This window comes from Pungitius pungitius, chromosome 4, assembly GCF_949316345.1.
Source record: "Pungitius pungitius chromosome 4, fPunPun2.1, whole genome shotgun sequence".
NCBI classification, from domain to species: Eukaryota; Metazoa; Chordata; class Actinopteri; order Perciformes; family Gasterosteidae; genus Pungitius; species Pungitius pungitius.
The window spans coordinates 8,223,764-8,239,473 of NC_084903.1; the positions used below are offsets into that span (position 1 = coordinate 8,223,764).

General features: G+C 43.5%; 3 protein-coding genes across 6 annotated transcripts in view; 1 reads left to right on the forward strand and 2 right to left on the reverse strand.

Moving 5' to 3' along the window:
* The window catches only part of homer2 (homer scaffold protein 2), a 30,333-nt gene extending 26,595 nt beyond the window's left edge, over positions 1–3,738 (reverse strand). The window contains exon 1 of one of the 3 annotated variants that reach the window (XM_037483761.2): positions 3,611–3,738. In XM_037483761.2, coding sequence (XP_037339658.2) covers positions 3,611–3,612 — 2 coding nt within the window. In that variant the 5' untranslated portion in view covers positions 3,613–3,738. Of the gene's footprint in view, positions 1–3,080; positions 3,337–3,606 lie in introns of those variants that run through there. The other 2 variants (XM_062561701.1, XM_037483760.2) reach the window with 2 other exon arrangements.
* Positions 3,734–6,611, forward strand: LOC119226241 (RNA guanine-N7 methyltransferase activating subunit-like). The gene is made up of 3 exons (XM_037483934.2): positions 3,734–3,881; positions 4,076–4,240; positions 4,465–6,611. Exons 2-3 carry the CDS (start codon positions 4,077–4,079, stop codon positions 4,751–4,753), a joined length of 453 nt encoding a protein of 150 aa, XP_037339831.1. The 5' UTR covers positions 3,734–3,881; position 4,076; the 3' UTR covers positions 4,754–6,611.
* A 4,252-nt stretch (positions 6,612–10,863) lies between these two features.
* Positions 10,864–15,565, reverse strand: LOC119225839 (BTB/POZ domain-containing protein 1-like). Of its 2 annotated transcripts, none has more exons than XM_037483747.2 (8): positions 14,968–15,565; positions 14,278–14,434; positions 13,388–13,493; positions 13,105–13,302; positions 12,719–12,911; positions 12,526–12,613; positions 11,744–11,890; positions 10,864–11,664 (listed from the first exon to the last, which is right to left on the reverse strand). In XM_037483747.2, the coding sequence occupies exons 1-8, from the start codon at positions 15,384–15,386 to the stop codon at positions 11,506–11,508; spliced, it is 1,467 nt and encodes a 488-aa protein (XP_037339644.1). In that variant the 5' UTR covers positions 15,387–15,565; the 3' UTR covers positions 10,864–11,505. The 2 variants fall into 2 exon arrangements, with proteins under 2 accessions (XP_037339644.1, XP_037339645.1); XM_037483748.2 differs by having other exon boundaries at positions 12,719–12,848; positions 14,968–15,564.
* Between the last annotated feature and the right edge of the window lie 145 nt (positions 15,566–15,710).

A 15,710-nucleotide genomic window follows, 5' to 3' on the forward strand; every position in this document is an offset into this window, starting at 1 on the left:
GATAAAAAAAAAAATAGTAAATTAGTGCAGCATTCATTCGTGACCATAAATTAAAATGTAATAACTGGGATTCCCATTAGCTGGTGTAATCTTGCTGGTATCAGATGAACAGAGTTGGGGCGCTCGGTCATTTCTACCTGCGAGCCCCGCCGCAGAGCACAGCGATCTTATTAGTGAGAGCCGGGGTTTGTTCTGAGTGACTGAGCAAAGTGTGCAGGAGAGGAGAGCTCTGTGGGATCTTCACTACAACACCACCTGGGCTTTCATCGCAATAAACAAAGAGCTGTACTAATGAGGTCCGAAAGAGCAGGATGGCAGAAAGCAGCTAAAGGGAACGATGACGGCACTACATAATGCCTTTATCTTCTCCTGACATTTACACAAAAAAGAGCATATTCTCTCAACAGCAAACTCAAGGTAAATATTTTCATTGGGAGCAGTTTTCATCCAGCTGAAGGCTAGTTGAAGGTGTAGTAGGGAGGGACTACACTGAGAATTGTATTCTGCCTGACTTTCATCGTGGTCTTTATCATTTTGTAACAGATTTTTATTCTTAAAATGTCGGCTTTTGCCCAAATTACTGATTTATAACAATCTCGAGTAAAATACAACAGACAGCAACTCATTGTTTGTTTGACTTGGTATCACTGTCGTAAATATCCTTCATGACTTCATACCCCTTTTTGGGGTTTCGTTTCGTTATGAAGATTATTTGATCTATAAGTTTACTGTCAAAACATTGATCAACAACAACATTGGTCGCTGATAAGTCACTGAAACAATTAATAGGTCTGATTTGTTTCTTTTGGTGATGGGCTAGTTTACAGAGTAGTGCTTTTAGCTTGTGGAAACTGACCCAGTTGTGAGCAGTTCAACAGGAAAGTGTTGTTTTCTTTTAGAAGTTAAAGGATGCGGTACATCGCAAGGCGTCCTCAAAAATGTTTTTTTTTCTTCTCTATAGTACTATTTTACTGCTGTTGCTAGATTAATCAATAATGAATCCATCAAATCATAATATTATGTAATTTCTATATAATATTAAACCCTATTCTTTACATTTGCAAGACATTTTCTTTTTTCACTGTGACCTTCATTATACCTGCATTTTGGCAGCATAGAGCACACTGAACTGCGCCTCACACCAGTACAGTTCATCAAACTGAAAGAGAGAATCCCATCCAACAAAAGCGGGGGGCCAGATTCAAACTAGCAACCGCAGCAGGTCCTCCGCCATCACACTGAGCCCAAGGTATGCAGAGCCCAACATAATCTGAGAGCTCGGAGGAAAAAGGAAGTCTCCACAGAAGCACAGCGTGGCAGCAGATGGCCTCCTAGGCCCGAACCATCTGGTGGAGGGACGTCCAATCCGGCGTCAGTATGTCCACTTTCATCTACTCAGGATTCCTCAACAGCAAAGAGCGACTTTCAGCTCCCCGGCTACACCTCTACAACCGTCCCATCAGGCCTTCCACCACGGGCAGGCGGAGGGAGCACACTCTGCTAAGGTTCCACCCTCCTACCCGGGCAGCCAAGCGACCCACCACCATGTCACATGTCACACAGCCTTATCAATGAGTGTTAAGCCTTCAGCGGTCATTTCCTGGCCAGCCAGCAGATTAACATATATCCACGGGCCAGTGCCGCTCCCCGCATGGCTTATTTGAAATAGCAATATGCTGATTGCAGTGCTCTCTGCGAGACTGCTCTGGTGGAGCGATCTGAGCTGCAGCACTCAAGCTGGACTTAAAAATCATGCTCCACTGTGGTTATCAGCATTTCCTCAAACTCTTTACATTCAGCCACCATGAGCTACATGTATTTGATTTATTTGGCACGCTGCACAATATTAGAATTTGGGCTAGTATTGTGCTTCAAAATCATGTGATCAATAACAAATTTGTCTAGGTCAAGAGGGTACTGATTGATCACATGAAAGACCTCGCAATTTGTAGTTAATCATTAACTCCATTTGGGACCAAAGGGCAGGGACCAAACGACACATGAACCCTGCAAAAATATGACAAAGAATGTCTAGTTGTGACAAAACACACGCACAGACACGTGAACTTACTTTGATCTGTGTTGACTTGTCACAAGTGGTATCAGTAAACAATGTAATCAGGGTGTAGTATCTGGTTGACAGCTCGTTTTTAAAGAAAAATGTTTCAGCTTCTGAATATTGAGGATGTCTTGCTTTCCTTTGCTTGGTCAATTGTTTAGTCAACTGACACAACTGAATGGCAACAATGTATTAATTATTTAAGTAATTTCTCAATCTAAAATGCCAAACATCTTTTGCTTCCAAATGCTCTGATCAGTATTGAATGACAAACATGCATCTGTAAAATGAAACTACTGGTGGGCACTGAGTGAACCCACAGGGCCGGACAGTGGAACCTGGTCTCTGCCAGTAGGTGTGCTGATCACATACCAAAACAGACTCCTCCAACTTTCAAACCTGCTGGGCGAGTAGAACAATTAACGTCACGGCTGATGAACTGTTTTTTTAAACATGCACTGAACATAAATGCTGCTTATTGTTCACATATTGGCTTTACTTCCAAGTAAAGTTACACGGAGCTGTGATTAATGTGATTTCCGAGTCAAAAGAAAAACTACACACCATGTAGACATGACGGGAGCTAATGATTGCATAACCATGGCATTGAGCCACCGTGTCAATATTCACACACCACAGCAGACTATGGGGGCAAAATAATTCACTTTGCCCAGCTGTGGGAGTGCACCAATACCTCCAGCTCTGTGGACGACAACACGCGCAGGAACTACACCGGTCCACCTACTGTACTGCTGGCAAAAAAGCCTCTCATATACATACATACACAACACATCTCACAGACAGCGAAGACCACGTGAAGTCGCCTCTTAAATCACCAACACTGCCTAATAATCGGGCTAATGGCTAGAAGAGTGAATTGCGCTTGGGATGAGCGTGGTCTTGCTACGGCGATGGCAATGTATTCAGATCCTTACATGTCAACTACACAGTTTACTGAGAGACACGTTCTGTCGTATTCACAAACACACAGATATACACGACATGTCACTGGTTTACTCACCCCATCGCCGCGGACTTAAGGAACAACTCCTTCTTAAGATGTATATGTATATATGTATTTATTTATTTATAGGCTCTATCGGTTGTTTTTTATAGCGCAGTCAAAGTCCACCGATGATTAGCGCACCAAAGAGTCCACGAACAAGTCCTCCTGCTGCCGAGGGACACCGAAAGAGACACCGATAGAGACACCGAGAGCACTTCTCCGTAAACTCGATTCACCGGGTCGTCCAGTCTCTCTCTCTCTCTCGCTCTCTCTCGCTCTCCCTCTCCCTCTCTCTCTTCCTCTCTCTCTCTCGCCCCCTTTCTCTCTCTCTCGCCTTCTCTCTCGCCCTCTCTCTCAGAAAAATGAATAAAAAAGACTCCCTCTTTCATTGCCTTCGAAACAATCGGTGCTTGTGAATTAAGTTTACATGTTCGCGTTTCCCCCCACGGCGGTCGTGTTTCATGCGGGGCTCGTGCGCACCGAAATAGTTGTGTTTGAACAACAATGTTTGGTTTGCTTATTAAATGAAATTAAGTTGCACTTACATGTTCGAATTGACACCGGTGGCGTTTCAGCAGCTGACACGTTCTCCTAAAGAATATTTAAATTCCAAATACTCAATACTCTCATTTCGGCCTGTTTCAAACGGATAGATAATAGCTGTCAATCCATCAGTGGCAGGTGCGCGCGCTACCGGAACTTTTAAAACGTGTGGGTCCCTTTCTGGGGACGGATTTCAGCGACGTACCAGAACAAGAAGTCGCGTCCGGGTTTGTTATATTAAAGCGACGCAAACGGCGTCTAAGTCCTGTAAAGGTATTTATTTATATTTATGTGTTGTAATAATCGTTAGGTAACGCTAAATCGCACACAGACTAGTCTTGTTATTATTGTTCCGCATCAGCTCACACATATCAGCCAGTTAATAGTGTAACTTGATGCTAGCCGTGTCATTAGCTTTAGCTGTTGTGATATTCAGTGCGTCTGTAGCGTTTCATCTGTCGTTGCAGAATGGCCGAGACCACAGAAAGCCAGCGGAACTACGAGGAGATGTTTTCCCACAGATTTTCATCGGACGACAAAGAATACCAACAGTATGTGAGCCGTCCAGCTGACTCTCCACCCATTGTGGAGGACTGGAGGAGTCGTGGAGGTGGAAACCGAGGCAGGGACAGGTAATGTCACATTCTTGTTGTTGCTTTGCAATCCACTACAACAACTTTGTTCCAAAATAACTATCCTCTAGTTTCATTGCATTTCTAAATCTGGATGAGACATGAGGGAAACTCTGTTATCCCAGCTGGATTTACTCTGCAGATATGCTTTCCTGCTGCCTTGTTCCATATAATGAAGGTATTTGCGTTAACTTAATTTTTCATTTCTATTGGTCTCCATCTAGGTACCAGGACCGTCGAGGCCGCGGATGGGGAGGAGGCCGCGGCTGGGGAGGGGACCGCGGCTGGGGAGGGGACCGGGGATGGAGAGGGGGCCACCATGGACAGCAAAAATGGCACGACAGAGATAGGGATAGAGAGAGGGATAGGTACAGAGATAGAGACGGGGACAGAGATAGAGACGGGGACAGGGACAGGCACTCAGGTTATGGCGGTGGTCATCGATCAGGTCCTCCAAGCTACAACGATGGATATAACTCCTATCATCAGAGACCCCAATATGACCGCTACTGATCTCTATTCTAATCTCTTAGCTGTTATCAGTGTTTAAAGTATTTACAGTCTCACAACTCCCATTGCATTACCATTATTTGGCAATAGTTAACAATCTTTTGTTTGACAGTCTTTCCACAGTCTCGTATGCAAGGTTTGAGCAGTATATCAACGTTGACAATTTACAGTTATTATACTATTGTACTAAAGTGCAACTTTTTTTCAACTGTTAAATATATATTTTTATTTTCTGAGTTAAGTCATGACAAGTAAATACGCAGTCAGATTTTTCCCCAAAATATTTCTTTAATCACATTAAATCTTAACTCTCTATGACAAACATTTTTCTTATTTAATATTTCAGGTATGTGGGCTGTATGTTTGGTTATTATATTGTATGTAAGGGTTGCTTTGAGGAGAAATATTTTGGTGGCTTCATCTATATATGCTCTGATATTGCAGTATTACATCATTCATTACAGTATTGTTGCAGACTGAATCACAATTTCTTGGAGAAATCTGTTAGTAATACAGCTTTATTTATCTGTGTCCCATTATGTAAGGATACTTATGAACCGAACTGTTTTCATTAAACATGTATTTTCTAAAGGGATTTATTTTATTACGCTCGATGTCTAACAAAATCTGACGTTGTCAGGCTTAGTCAAAACAATGTCTGGCTTACAAGTGAGAATTGAGATTTGCACTCCTAGTGGAGAGAACCTGATCGGTGTCGTCCCAAGTATTTTGAGTTTGGGTCCACTGGAGACCAAACAACACAGTTGAAATGGTACGATGAACATTCAAGTCCATTCACTTTAATTTATAAAACGCATTCAAACCACCTTGTGTACTGACAATAATAAAATCTGCAATGGATGCAAAAGTATAATTAAAAACAATCTATTCTTTCCTGGAAGATGTTTTTAAAGTGATTTAAAATCTGTCGCTTCCGGCTCAGAAATGAAGCTGAACTGTACATCTTCGACTAATAGATGGCACATTAAACAAAGTGGCTTGAACAACTGCACTGTGTGTAATGGGAAAGTAGCATTCACAGTGAATGGCTCAGCACAAGCCACAGACTTAATAGTTCAACCCGTGAAAAGCAACTGAAATATTTATATGCATCATTAATACATTATTACTACATGCATCATTGGCTATGGCATATGTAGCTCACTGCCCTAAAGATGTCAGGGCTCGCAGTCCTTTCGCAGCACATCTTAAATGAAGTAACAAACATCATACCATTGGTCAAATTCACTGAAGCACAAGACAAGCTGACACGCATTGTTTTATTGCTGCTTGAATGGCATTTGCGGGGTTTCTATTTATGGCCGCGACAGAGATGGGGTTTACAGTTCATTTTGACTTCAGCAGTTCAATCAGCTGTGATGATAAGGGAGGGAGGAGGTTATGGAGAAAGTGTGTGTGTGGGGGGGGGGGGATGTGCTAAAACTGGCACACAGCAAGCAAGGCTGCCATCACCACTGTAATCAGTTTAGATTAGAGATACTTCACCCCAGAATGCGGCATCTTTGCAGAGCAGTGATTTGCTGGACACAGACAGTAAAAATGTTACTGCTGTTATTGGTAAAGAAATATCAAAATGTAACTTGTGTTTTGAAGGCACAGAAAATAAATCGGTTAGAGTCCAGCAAACAAATACATAGTTGAGCATCTGATATCTGAACATTTAGATATAGGGCTTTTATTTGGATAATTCTCTTAATTGGTACAGTACAATAATTTCATTTTTCTTAAACACACATACACAAGCCAAATATTCAGACATGACCTTTTTCTCTGTACAAATACTGAATTTACGTTGGGAAATCTGTAAATTGGTACAATAAAATATTTTATTTTCTACCTAGGTGTCGTCAATTGTGTTTTTTTTCTTTCTAACTCACACAATTCAGTATTCATGTTTTATACACGTTAATCTTTCTGTGCTCGCTAATGATCTGAGCCGTTTGAAAGGCGTTTACTGTGATTGTCAGCATATATGTTCACTAAAATGTAGGTTTCTGCAGTACAGAGAATGTGTATTTCTCAAAATGTTCCAGAGTAAGTTGTGGAAACAGTATGTTGAATTTAGTGTGTTGATTTTTGATAAATTGGCAAAATTAAAATAGAAAAAAGATTGTGTATACTCACTTGAAAAAAGAATAGCGTTTTCTTTACAGAAGAATAAACAGTTAATATTTGCATCCATAGAGGGTCCACATTACGCAAATCGCCATGTTTCTACAGTAGCCCTGAGCGGACAAACCGAACACTGGCTCTGCATTAGTGCCGTGCGTGTTTTGACCTCGGCCGAATCCCCTGATTTAACTCTCGAGCCATCATGAAGTACCCTTTTGGGGTTTTGAGGGAAATGTCTTAAAAAGAAGTTGATGGACTGTCATAAAACTTTTGAAAAGACCGTAGAAAACACAGTCTCCCACAGGACGAGTTGTAAGCATTTCGGTAGGTTCCTTGACACTTACTTGATTCATTGGACTCAAGCTCTTCATAAAGCATTTGGATTTGAGGGGGTTTCCATTTTTTTACTATTGTTGGAACATTAAGAGAAAATAAATCTGCGCTACAACATTCATTTGTTTGTCTAAGGGTTCATTCAACTACAGAGTGCAGCACCTTCAACTACTACTTCTACTCCATTTTAATCACAGGAATAAACCGTTAATGCAACAAGATGTAGAACAATAGAGAGCGGGCACGGTGAGGGACCAGAGCCTCCTCGCTCTGGTCTGCCGGGCTGTCAGGCTTCGTGTGGCCTGTTTGTGACGATGCAACGCGACAGCGATGGGGACGGAGGGCCGGGGGCCATGTCCTTGACGGCGAACTCATCCGCCACAATCATCGCTCCATCTCCCCCTCTTTTTGTAAGTGCATACAGACGTGCACGTGTGCCCGCCAAACACTACGACCTCCCCACCAACACGCACCACATCCCCCACCCCCCCGGCCCCCGCAGCACTGGGCGACCTACATCTGGCGTTCTAGCGTGCGCGGGGAGGGGGGAGGGGGGGCTACGGGTTGGCGCGGGGCTGGCCAACCCCCAGCAGACAGTGGGGGAGTGTTCACGTAACGCGTGACGCGCGTGAACGGCGGAGTAGTCACTCCGTGTTGAAATAAACGCCGTCCAGATCTGAGCGCGACTGCACACGTGCACTCATGCAACTGCGTGCTTTATGGGTTCATCACGCAGCTGCTCATTTGTGGACAGTGGGAGCTCGTTAGTCTGATGTGCACAGAAGGAAGTGCTCGGGCCCTTTGCTTGAGGACAAGTGGCAGTTCATTTGAACTAGTCTTATTTACGGCCTGAAACCCAAAGGTCACCAACCTTGGGTTTCAGGCCCTTCCTAAGGACACAAGAGACCTGAGGGGGGTTTATGAGATGATTAACGGGGAAAGGCAACAAGGGAAATGTTTGAGAGCCCCTATATCAAGACGTCTTGGAAACAGTGGGTTCATCTTTAACAATATGTTGTACTTTGTATGTTTATATATATTTCTAGGGAAAAGCTGTGGAAAAGCTGTGGCAGAAAATGAAAAGGCTCCCGTCATTTACACATACATAGAAAACATACTTTGCATTCACTGCTGTGAGCACCGCCACACAAAAGAGTCACAAATAAATAATAAATAAATAAAGAGTCACAAATAATCCTACACTCCTTGCTAATGCATCCTGTTGCACTAGGTGAGCCCGTCTTAAATAATGACGACAGACGCAACCAAAGTATATAATCAATTCACATTTAGGACATGTGATGTAAATTGTATAATATTACACAAGATATGGTCTGTTATCTTGCTGTCATTGTGCCATGTGTCCTTCATCAGCACCAAGAAAGACTTTCTGTAACGACATGTCTCAGTGTAAATATTAATTAGTTACCAAACAGTCTTACACCATTTTAATATAGATTGCTCCTACCAGCTGGATAAATATGGACACCCACACACACGCCACCACCCACACACACCCACACACAATCCCTTATCCGTGCAGGTGGATGCTGTGGTGAAGTGTCACGCTTCTGTGGTGTACAGAGTAAGGGGATAAATGAAACAGCTGTTAAAGGAATTACAGGATTGGCTGCACGCTAAAGTTGAATTTCAGGACGACAGACTGAGCGCCGTCTTTGAAAGACTCAGTTCAGTTTTCAGGAACATCTTTTAAAAAGTTTACAGATGGCCCAAAGGGGTTTGAATTAATCAGACAGTGGGAGAAGACCTGAATGAAGCCTTGCATTAAATTCAATTTAAAAGGGAAATTCACTGATTTTACACATCAGAGTTCTTTTGGTCTTGAGGAGAACTTCTGCATGCACCGTATGGATAGACAGAGTATATGAATGCCTGTAAATGAAAAAAATGTGGTATAGAGTTTCTTTGAATTGTGAGTTAGACATAATAAGCTCTGGATGTAATCACTCATATGTCAGATTATTCCTCATTTCTTTACCGCTGTTTAAGCTCTCCCTTTCTTAGCTTTCTTAGGATCTGATTATTATCCCTATCACTCTACAGTGGGTTTCCAACATACAACACTGTGATCAAACATAATAATAAAGCAGGAATGCTCCAAGATCTCTCCCTGCAATAGAACTCAACCACTTTAAACATGGTCCCCAGTCGAACCAAAGAACTTTCCATCATGAGGAAACAGATATTTTCAATCTCAATTTGAAATGGGATGAAAAAGGACACAAGCGTGCTTTCTGTTTTGCAGAAGTCAGACTCTGCTCCACTCCAGTCCTGCACGACCATGTGTCATGAGTCACAAACAGCAGAGGCATAAATCCTCTCCTCTGCTGTGTTTAGGCAGAAGGCTCACACTGACAAAGACAGCCCATTCTGCTGCTATCTACACCCACGCTCAAACACACACACACACACACACACACACACAAAACCACACATCACTGTCATGGATTTGTAATGAAACACTCAAATTGTACCTCATAAGCTTTGCATTTGCCTCCACAAACTTCCCTCTGATTAGGAGGGCTCATGGATCTTTCTGGGTTTTTTTGCACGTCACACAGGTGTGAGAGGACGGACTCATGCTCCTGTTTTCATAAGCATTTTGTGTCTCTTGTTGGGTCTTATAATGAAGGCCGTCTAAGCTGGGAGAAGCTCTGAGGTCTCGGTGACTCACCTGACAGCCTCCGTGGATCACTCTCCTCATCAGAGCCCACTCACAGACGTCTAAAGTGGACTCACTCGTTTCCACCGGCGCTCAGATGGACGTGCGCACAATGAAATTCAAGAGCGCTGCGGCTCTGGGCCGTAGACACAGTGCTCAATGTTCTCTGACAAGGTCAGAGAACATTTAATACCTGCAGCTTGTATTCACATTCTGAATTTCCAGTGGTGAAAAATATTTTTACCCAGGTACTGTATTTCCACACGATTTTTTTAATGTCTCCAAGTAAAAACATAACATTACCTTAGATTTACATTTTTAATAAAAACATAAATAAGCTAATGAAATATAAAATGTTGTTGAAGAATAAGACAAGTGGTTCCCTTAAATCAGTGTATGGCCGAGGCTTATTGTCACATTTCATATATATAATCGTATTAAGAACCATTCACTTCCAATCAGATGGTTTATATTTTCAATATTTCACCAAAGTTCATTCAAATGAACCATCGTACAACTCCTCACCTTGGTCTTGTGACCCTTTGGGGATGACTGGGCTAAACTACCTGACTTGAAATAAAAAACTAGTAACTCAACCTTCATACAGTACATCTTGCATCCATAACATTTCACTGCTAGTTTTGTAATAGAACAATATGCAAGTTGAGGCTTTTGCAAGTGCTTTTGATATTAAAAAATATTTTTCTGATAACTAAGCCTCTTAGACTTCCTCTATCCCAGTGTTTGTCTGTGACTCATACAGTTAAACTTCATTCACATTTTAATAATTAAAGTTCTATATTTGTTTAGCATTGGTTTTTACTTTCCTATCCTCTTGATTAAGCCCTTCGCACTCGCACTTCTGAATATGTTTAGGCATTTAATGCTGTACAAAGTGCTGAGCATCACCTAGTGACAGAAAGAGGAATGATACATGAAAAAAAATAATAATAAAGAGTCTATCGAAGGAAACTATTTTACAACATTTTAATGCCAAAAAGCTAAAAATAGATTTTTGTTCATTTATTACACCATGAAACTCATGGGAGTTTTTTCTTTTTTACATTTTAATGTAGTGCTAGGCAAACATGGAAGTCATAAATTACAGCATGTACCACTTACATAACACACAATGCAAAGACAAAGTACTTGAAGACACCTGCTGAATAAATGGTAACAATAAAAAATATGCAAATATTATACTTTTGGTAAATGCGTCAGCATAAACTGAGAACTAGAAGGAAATGGCGCCAACTGACAGATCGTCTCTCTAGTTTCACTCGTGCAGGATTAACTCCAGCCGTGACAGATTACCGACAACAACACACAGGACATCCCTATTAAGATCATTTACAACTGATGAAACAATTTGTGACCAAAAAGCTCATTGTTTTTCTCTCCACACAACTCCGCTTGTTTTAACACTCCCAGTCACGCCATTATTGTGTAGACACACACACACACACACACACAAGCACACACACAAGCACACACTTTCTCTCAAACACACACAATGTTTATTCCAAGGGATTATGAGGCACTACATTTATCTCCAGCAGCCTGAGGTCTCCCGGGTTCAGTGCACCAGCATGACACCAGGTTAAGTCTAGGTGTAGTAGATTATCTCCGGGATCTGCCCGTCCTCCACAGACGTACCGTTGTTATTTCCTGGGGAGCTAAAAAACAAAAAGGTCGTCTTGGCCCCCGTTGTGGTTTCCTTGGTCACTTTCTTCAACCCCTTGGTGCCATAATGGGAGTCTGGGCCCTGGGCCAATGAGAAAGCAGATCATTTGTTAATTCCAATCAGGTGGGTTTAAAAAAACGCACCATATGTTTCAACTGACCTTTAAGGTGGCACATGCAGTGTAGCTGACATTGGGAAGGATTTCCACCGGCTCTTTGAACATCACTCGGAACGTGTTTGCTGTGCCGTCACAGTTGAACCCGGTGTCGTTCTGCCCCAGTATGATGCGCTTGTCGCTCTCTAAGATCTGCAGAACAGCACCATGTCTTTAGTGCTTGGTCAATAACGTGCAAAGGAAAAATAATCAATGTAATGTCAGCGTTGAAGTGTTAAAACACAGCGGGCAGCTCACTCCGTGTTTCTGGGTTCATCGGTTTGCTGGTTTTTCTGGTTGGAAACTGTTACTTTGCGCTGGCTGTGACCAGAATAATCTGGCAAGTACTGTGACATTTTAGGCTTTCAATTAAGACAGTTGTATCTGTAAATATACAGTGAGTTTTAACGTGATACAGGGAAAGATCCCTTGTGAAAGGATCAGATGCAATGCTTATACAACACAACTGTGCACCCTTCTTCTCCAAGGTGGAACAAATAAGCTGTGCTAACTGGAGAGGAATTAGAAAACGGGATGAGGGACAGCGAGTTTACTCCTCGTAGGGTCGGCAAAGTGTATCAAGGTCTGTCAGGTTGTATCACAAAGGGAAACGGATCTAAGGAGTATTTGGCTTTTTTTTATTAAACTATTGCCTTTTTGCTACGGTTAGGACAACATTGTACTTCTGTTTATCTTATCCAATAAAATTATTGGTGGTGACACAAAACAGTACTACTATGAAAACAAATATACATCCCTTAACGTCATTATGTTATAACAGAAGTTACCTGTATGTTGACCTGATAGTCAGTGGGTCCATGTATTGAACCATACAAGCCAAAACCCACTATGGATATTCTTTTGTTAACATTGAATCTGCAGAGGGAGAAAGGCAGACAGAAAAAGAAAATTAATACCACAACAAAACTTTAACCCAGTTTGTTTGAGGCAACAACAGACCGCCACGGTTGGCCCTCTCACCTGATTCTGTCGCTGGTACCACTGTACCCCCATCGACTCTCAACCTGCTGGAACCTATTAATGCTGCACTCCTCCCCCCTGAGGCAGCAGCGGGGCCTGTCGATGTAGTCGACCCGTGGTTTGGGGTTTACTGTAAAGTGTAAAAACAGATTTACCACCTCCCGATCGAACAATATTCCAGACTGGGCAGGCCCTGTTGCACAAGAAAGAATATCAAGCTGGTTTCTGTGGTTTGAGCTGTATGGACACATAAGACACATGATGAATATGTTTGGCTGAAATGGTCAGTATAGTTTTGGAGGAGAGAGAAAAAGAAGAAGAAGAAGAAGAAGAAGAAAAGTCCCATTGCAGGGAAAGAAAACGGGTCATATCTCTGGGGCGCTTACCTGCCGCAAACTCCTCAACGGTCATGAGCGGGAAGCGGATGAGCGGGAGGGCTTTGCCCAGAACGTTCTGTTTGTTCTCGGAGGTCGGGGCAAGCTGTTGTCTGTAACACTCGGCCTCGGCCCAGCGTACCACCGCCCCAAACAAGCGGTTCTCCCTGATGCTGAGCGTGTCCCTTTGCAGCACTGCACATAAGGTGTCTATGCACACAAATGCACAGAGCAGCCATCGGTTAACATCCAAAACAGTAAAAGGTTGAACATTTTCTCAGGAAGAGTGACATACCAAGGTCAATATCTGTGAAACCCTCTGCGTTTATTGCGTCCGCAGTGCTTTTGTCTATGGTGTCTAAGCAGAGGCTGGCCAGTTGAGGCTCGTCAAATAGTCTTGCCTGTAATGAAAGCACAAAATAAGCCAAATTAGTATATTAGTAGACACTAGTCAATTACTTTTCATGCACGTGGGCGATGGTGGCGCATGGAGTAGTGTGATGCGCCGGGAGCCGCATGGTTGGCGGCTCGAACTCTGACTGCCCCATGTGCCATGTCGAAGTGTCCCTGATGCAAGACACCTAACCCCAAATTGCTCCCCAGGCAAAAATGTAAAGCATGGGTTAAAATGCAATGTAAGTCGCTTTGGATAAAAGCGTGAGTTAAATGACATGTAATGTAACAAAGACTGTGAAAAGTGTCTCCTTCATGCACTAAATGTTGTGCAAGCTTTACAAAAGGATTAATCATTTTGGAAATTAGATATTGAGAACTGATGAATTACGACTTACGGTAAAACTATCAATCAAACTTCTAAAAGTGTTACTGAACTGGACATGAGTAACAAGTGATGACCCCGATAATAAAGATTACACTGCTGGAGAGAAGTCTCTAAGGAGCAGTGTTTGATTAGAAATAAGCTGAGCAGGCAGCCTGATGGCGTTGCATCCAGCATCATAAAAAATGCTGAACCCAGACACACGACAGCATCAGCCAGAAATAGCACAAGCTAATGTCATAAAAACCTGACTATTGATGGCTGCAAGATGGTCGTTTGGGTCGGACCGCTCTGCTATTAAAACAATGAATTTGAATAGATGGAAATTCAAGATGTCTAACCAAAAAGGGTTAATGGCCGAGGGTTTAAGGGTCAAGTATCCAGGATAGGGCGGCTGTGACAGTAACCTGAGTGAGGAGCATGAAAGCGTTGTCCGCTCTGAGGTGCTTGGTGAGGAACTCCACACAGTGACTTTCCAGAGCGGGGACCGCGTACTTCTTCGCCGTGTACAGAGTCGTCATCACCGTCTCAGGACCAATGTGGACCTCGTCAGAATACAAGAACCTGGGCAGAGGAAGCAGGCAGCGGAACAATCCTGAGGGTCAGGTACTCATTACGTTAGCTTGGGAAATGCATCACCTGTTAACAAAGGAAATAAAACTGCAGTGCTGATACATTTGTAAGACAGTGTCGTCTCCTCTGGAACCACAATTCTAAAAAAAGCCACTGCTCACGTGTCTTGTTGCAATTCATCCAGAAGTAATCATCACTTTGATGAATTTAGCTCGAAATGGACTTAATCCTCAGTGTAACCTTAATCACAAGGCGCACTGTTTTTATTCTTCATGAGAGCCCAGTAAACCCACCGGTTCCCATCACTTTCTGGAGTGTATCCGAACTATGCAACTTTGAAGCAATGTGCTTACACCTGACATCCAAGAGTTAAACCATCGTACCCACTGCTCCTGTCCGGGGCTGCAGCGCTATAACTCACTTACATGGCACCTAAATCCTGCTTTAAACATGCAGCCAGATGCGGCGGGAAGGAAGCGACAGGTGACTCCGCTGGGTTCAATCCGGTGCGCGGCTTCTCCTACCTGAGCAGCGCCAGGAAGGCTGCGGGTTCCACGTCGGGGAGCTCTATTTCCGTGGAGGTCGTGGCCATCCCTCCGTTGAACATGGCATCAAATACGGCGCTACCGGCGGCCAGGACGAATTTATGGGCCGGTATCCTCTGGGCCTGCCTGCCCTTCCCGACGACGAACCGGACGTCGCTGAGCAGCTCGTTGTTGAAGAGGAAGGCGAAGCGCTCCTTCAGGGAGCTCTTCGTCGCCTGCCAGTTGTACATGGGCTCCCGGTGAAGGCCGAGGACGGGCGGAGAGGCGGACCGGGCAGGACCGGAGGCTGGCGCGTTGGAGGGCACCGCTGCGTCTCCAGACTGAACCGAGTTGGACGCAGCCTCCTGGTCGTCATGGTTTGACGCTAAGCTGCCACCGACGCCGTTCCCGGTCGCCATAACGACACGTTTCTGATTCGTATTCGAGGTCTAGAAAGCACCGTTGATGTCACTGGAGAACACACCGACCGTACCGTGCGTGTCGTGTGTGTTTTTATTTACGTGGTATCCATCGCGGCGGACGCCATCGCTCTCTCTGACGTTTAGCTAGCTGACGCTATCCGCTAGCTTGTGTTCCCCCAGAAATGACGCAGACGCACACTTCCTTCAAAACACTTTTTTTCATGCAACTTTATTGTTCAGTTCAAGAGCAACAAATAAAGTTACAAGGGACAAAGGGGACAAAAGGCAATGTAATGAACACTAACAAAATACGACATGAAT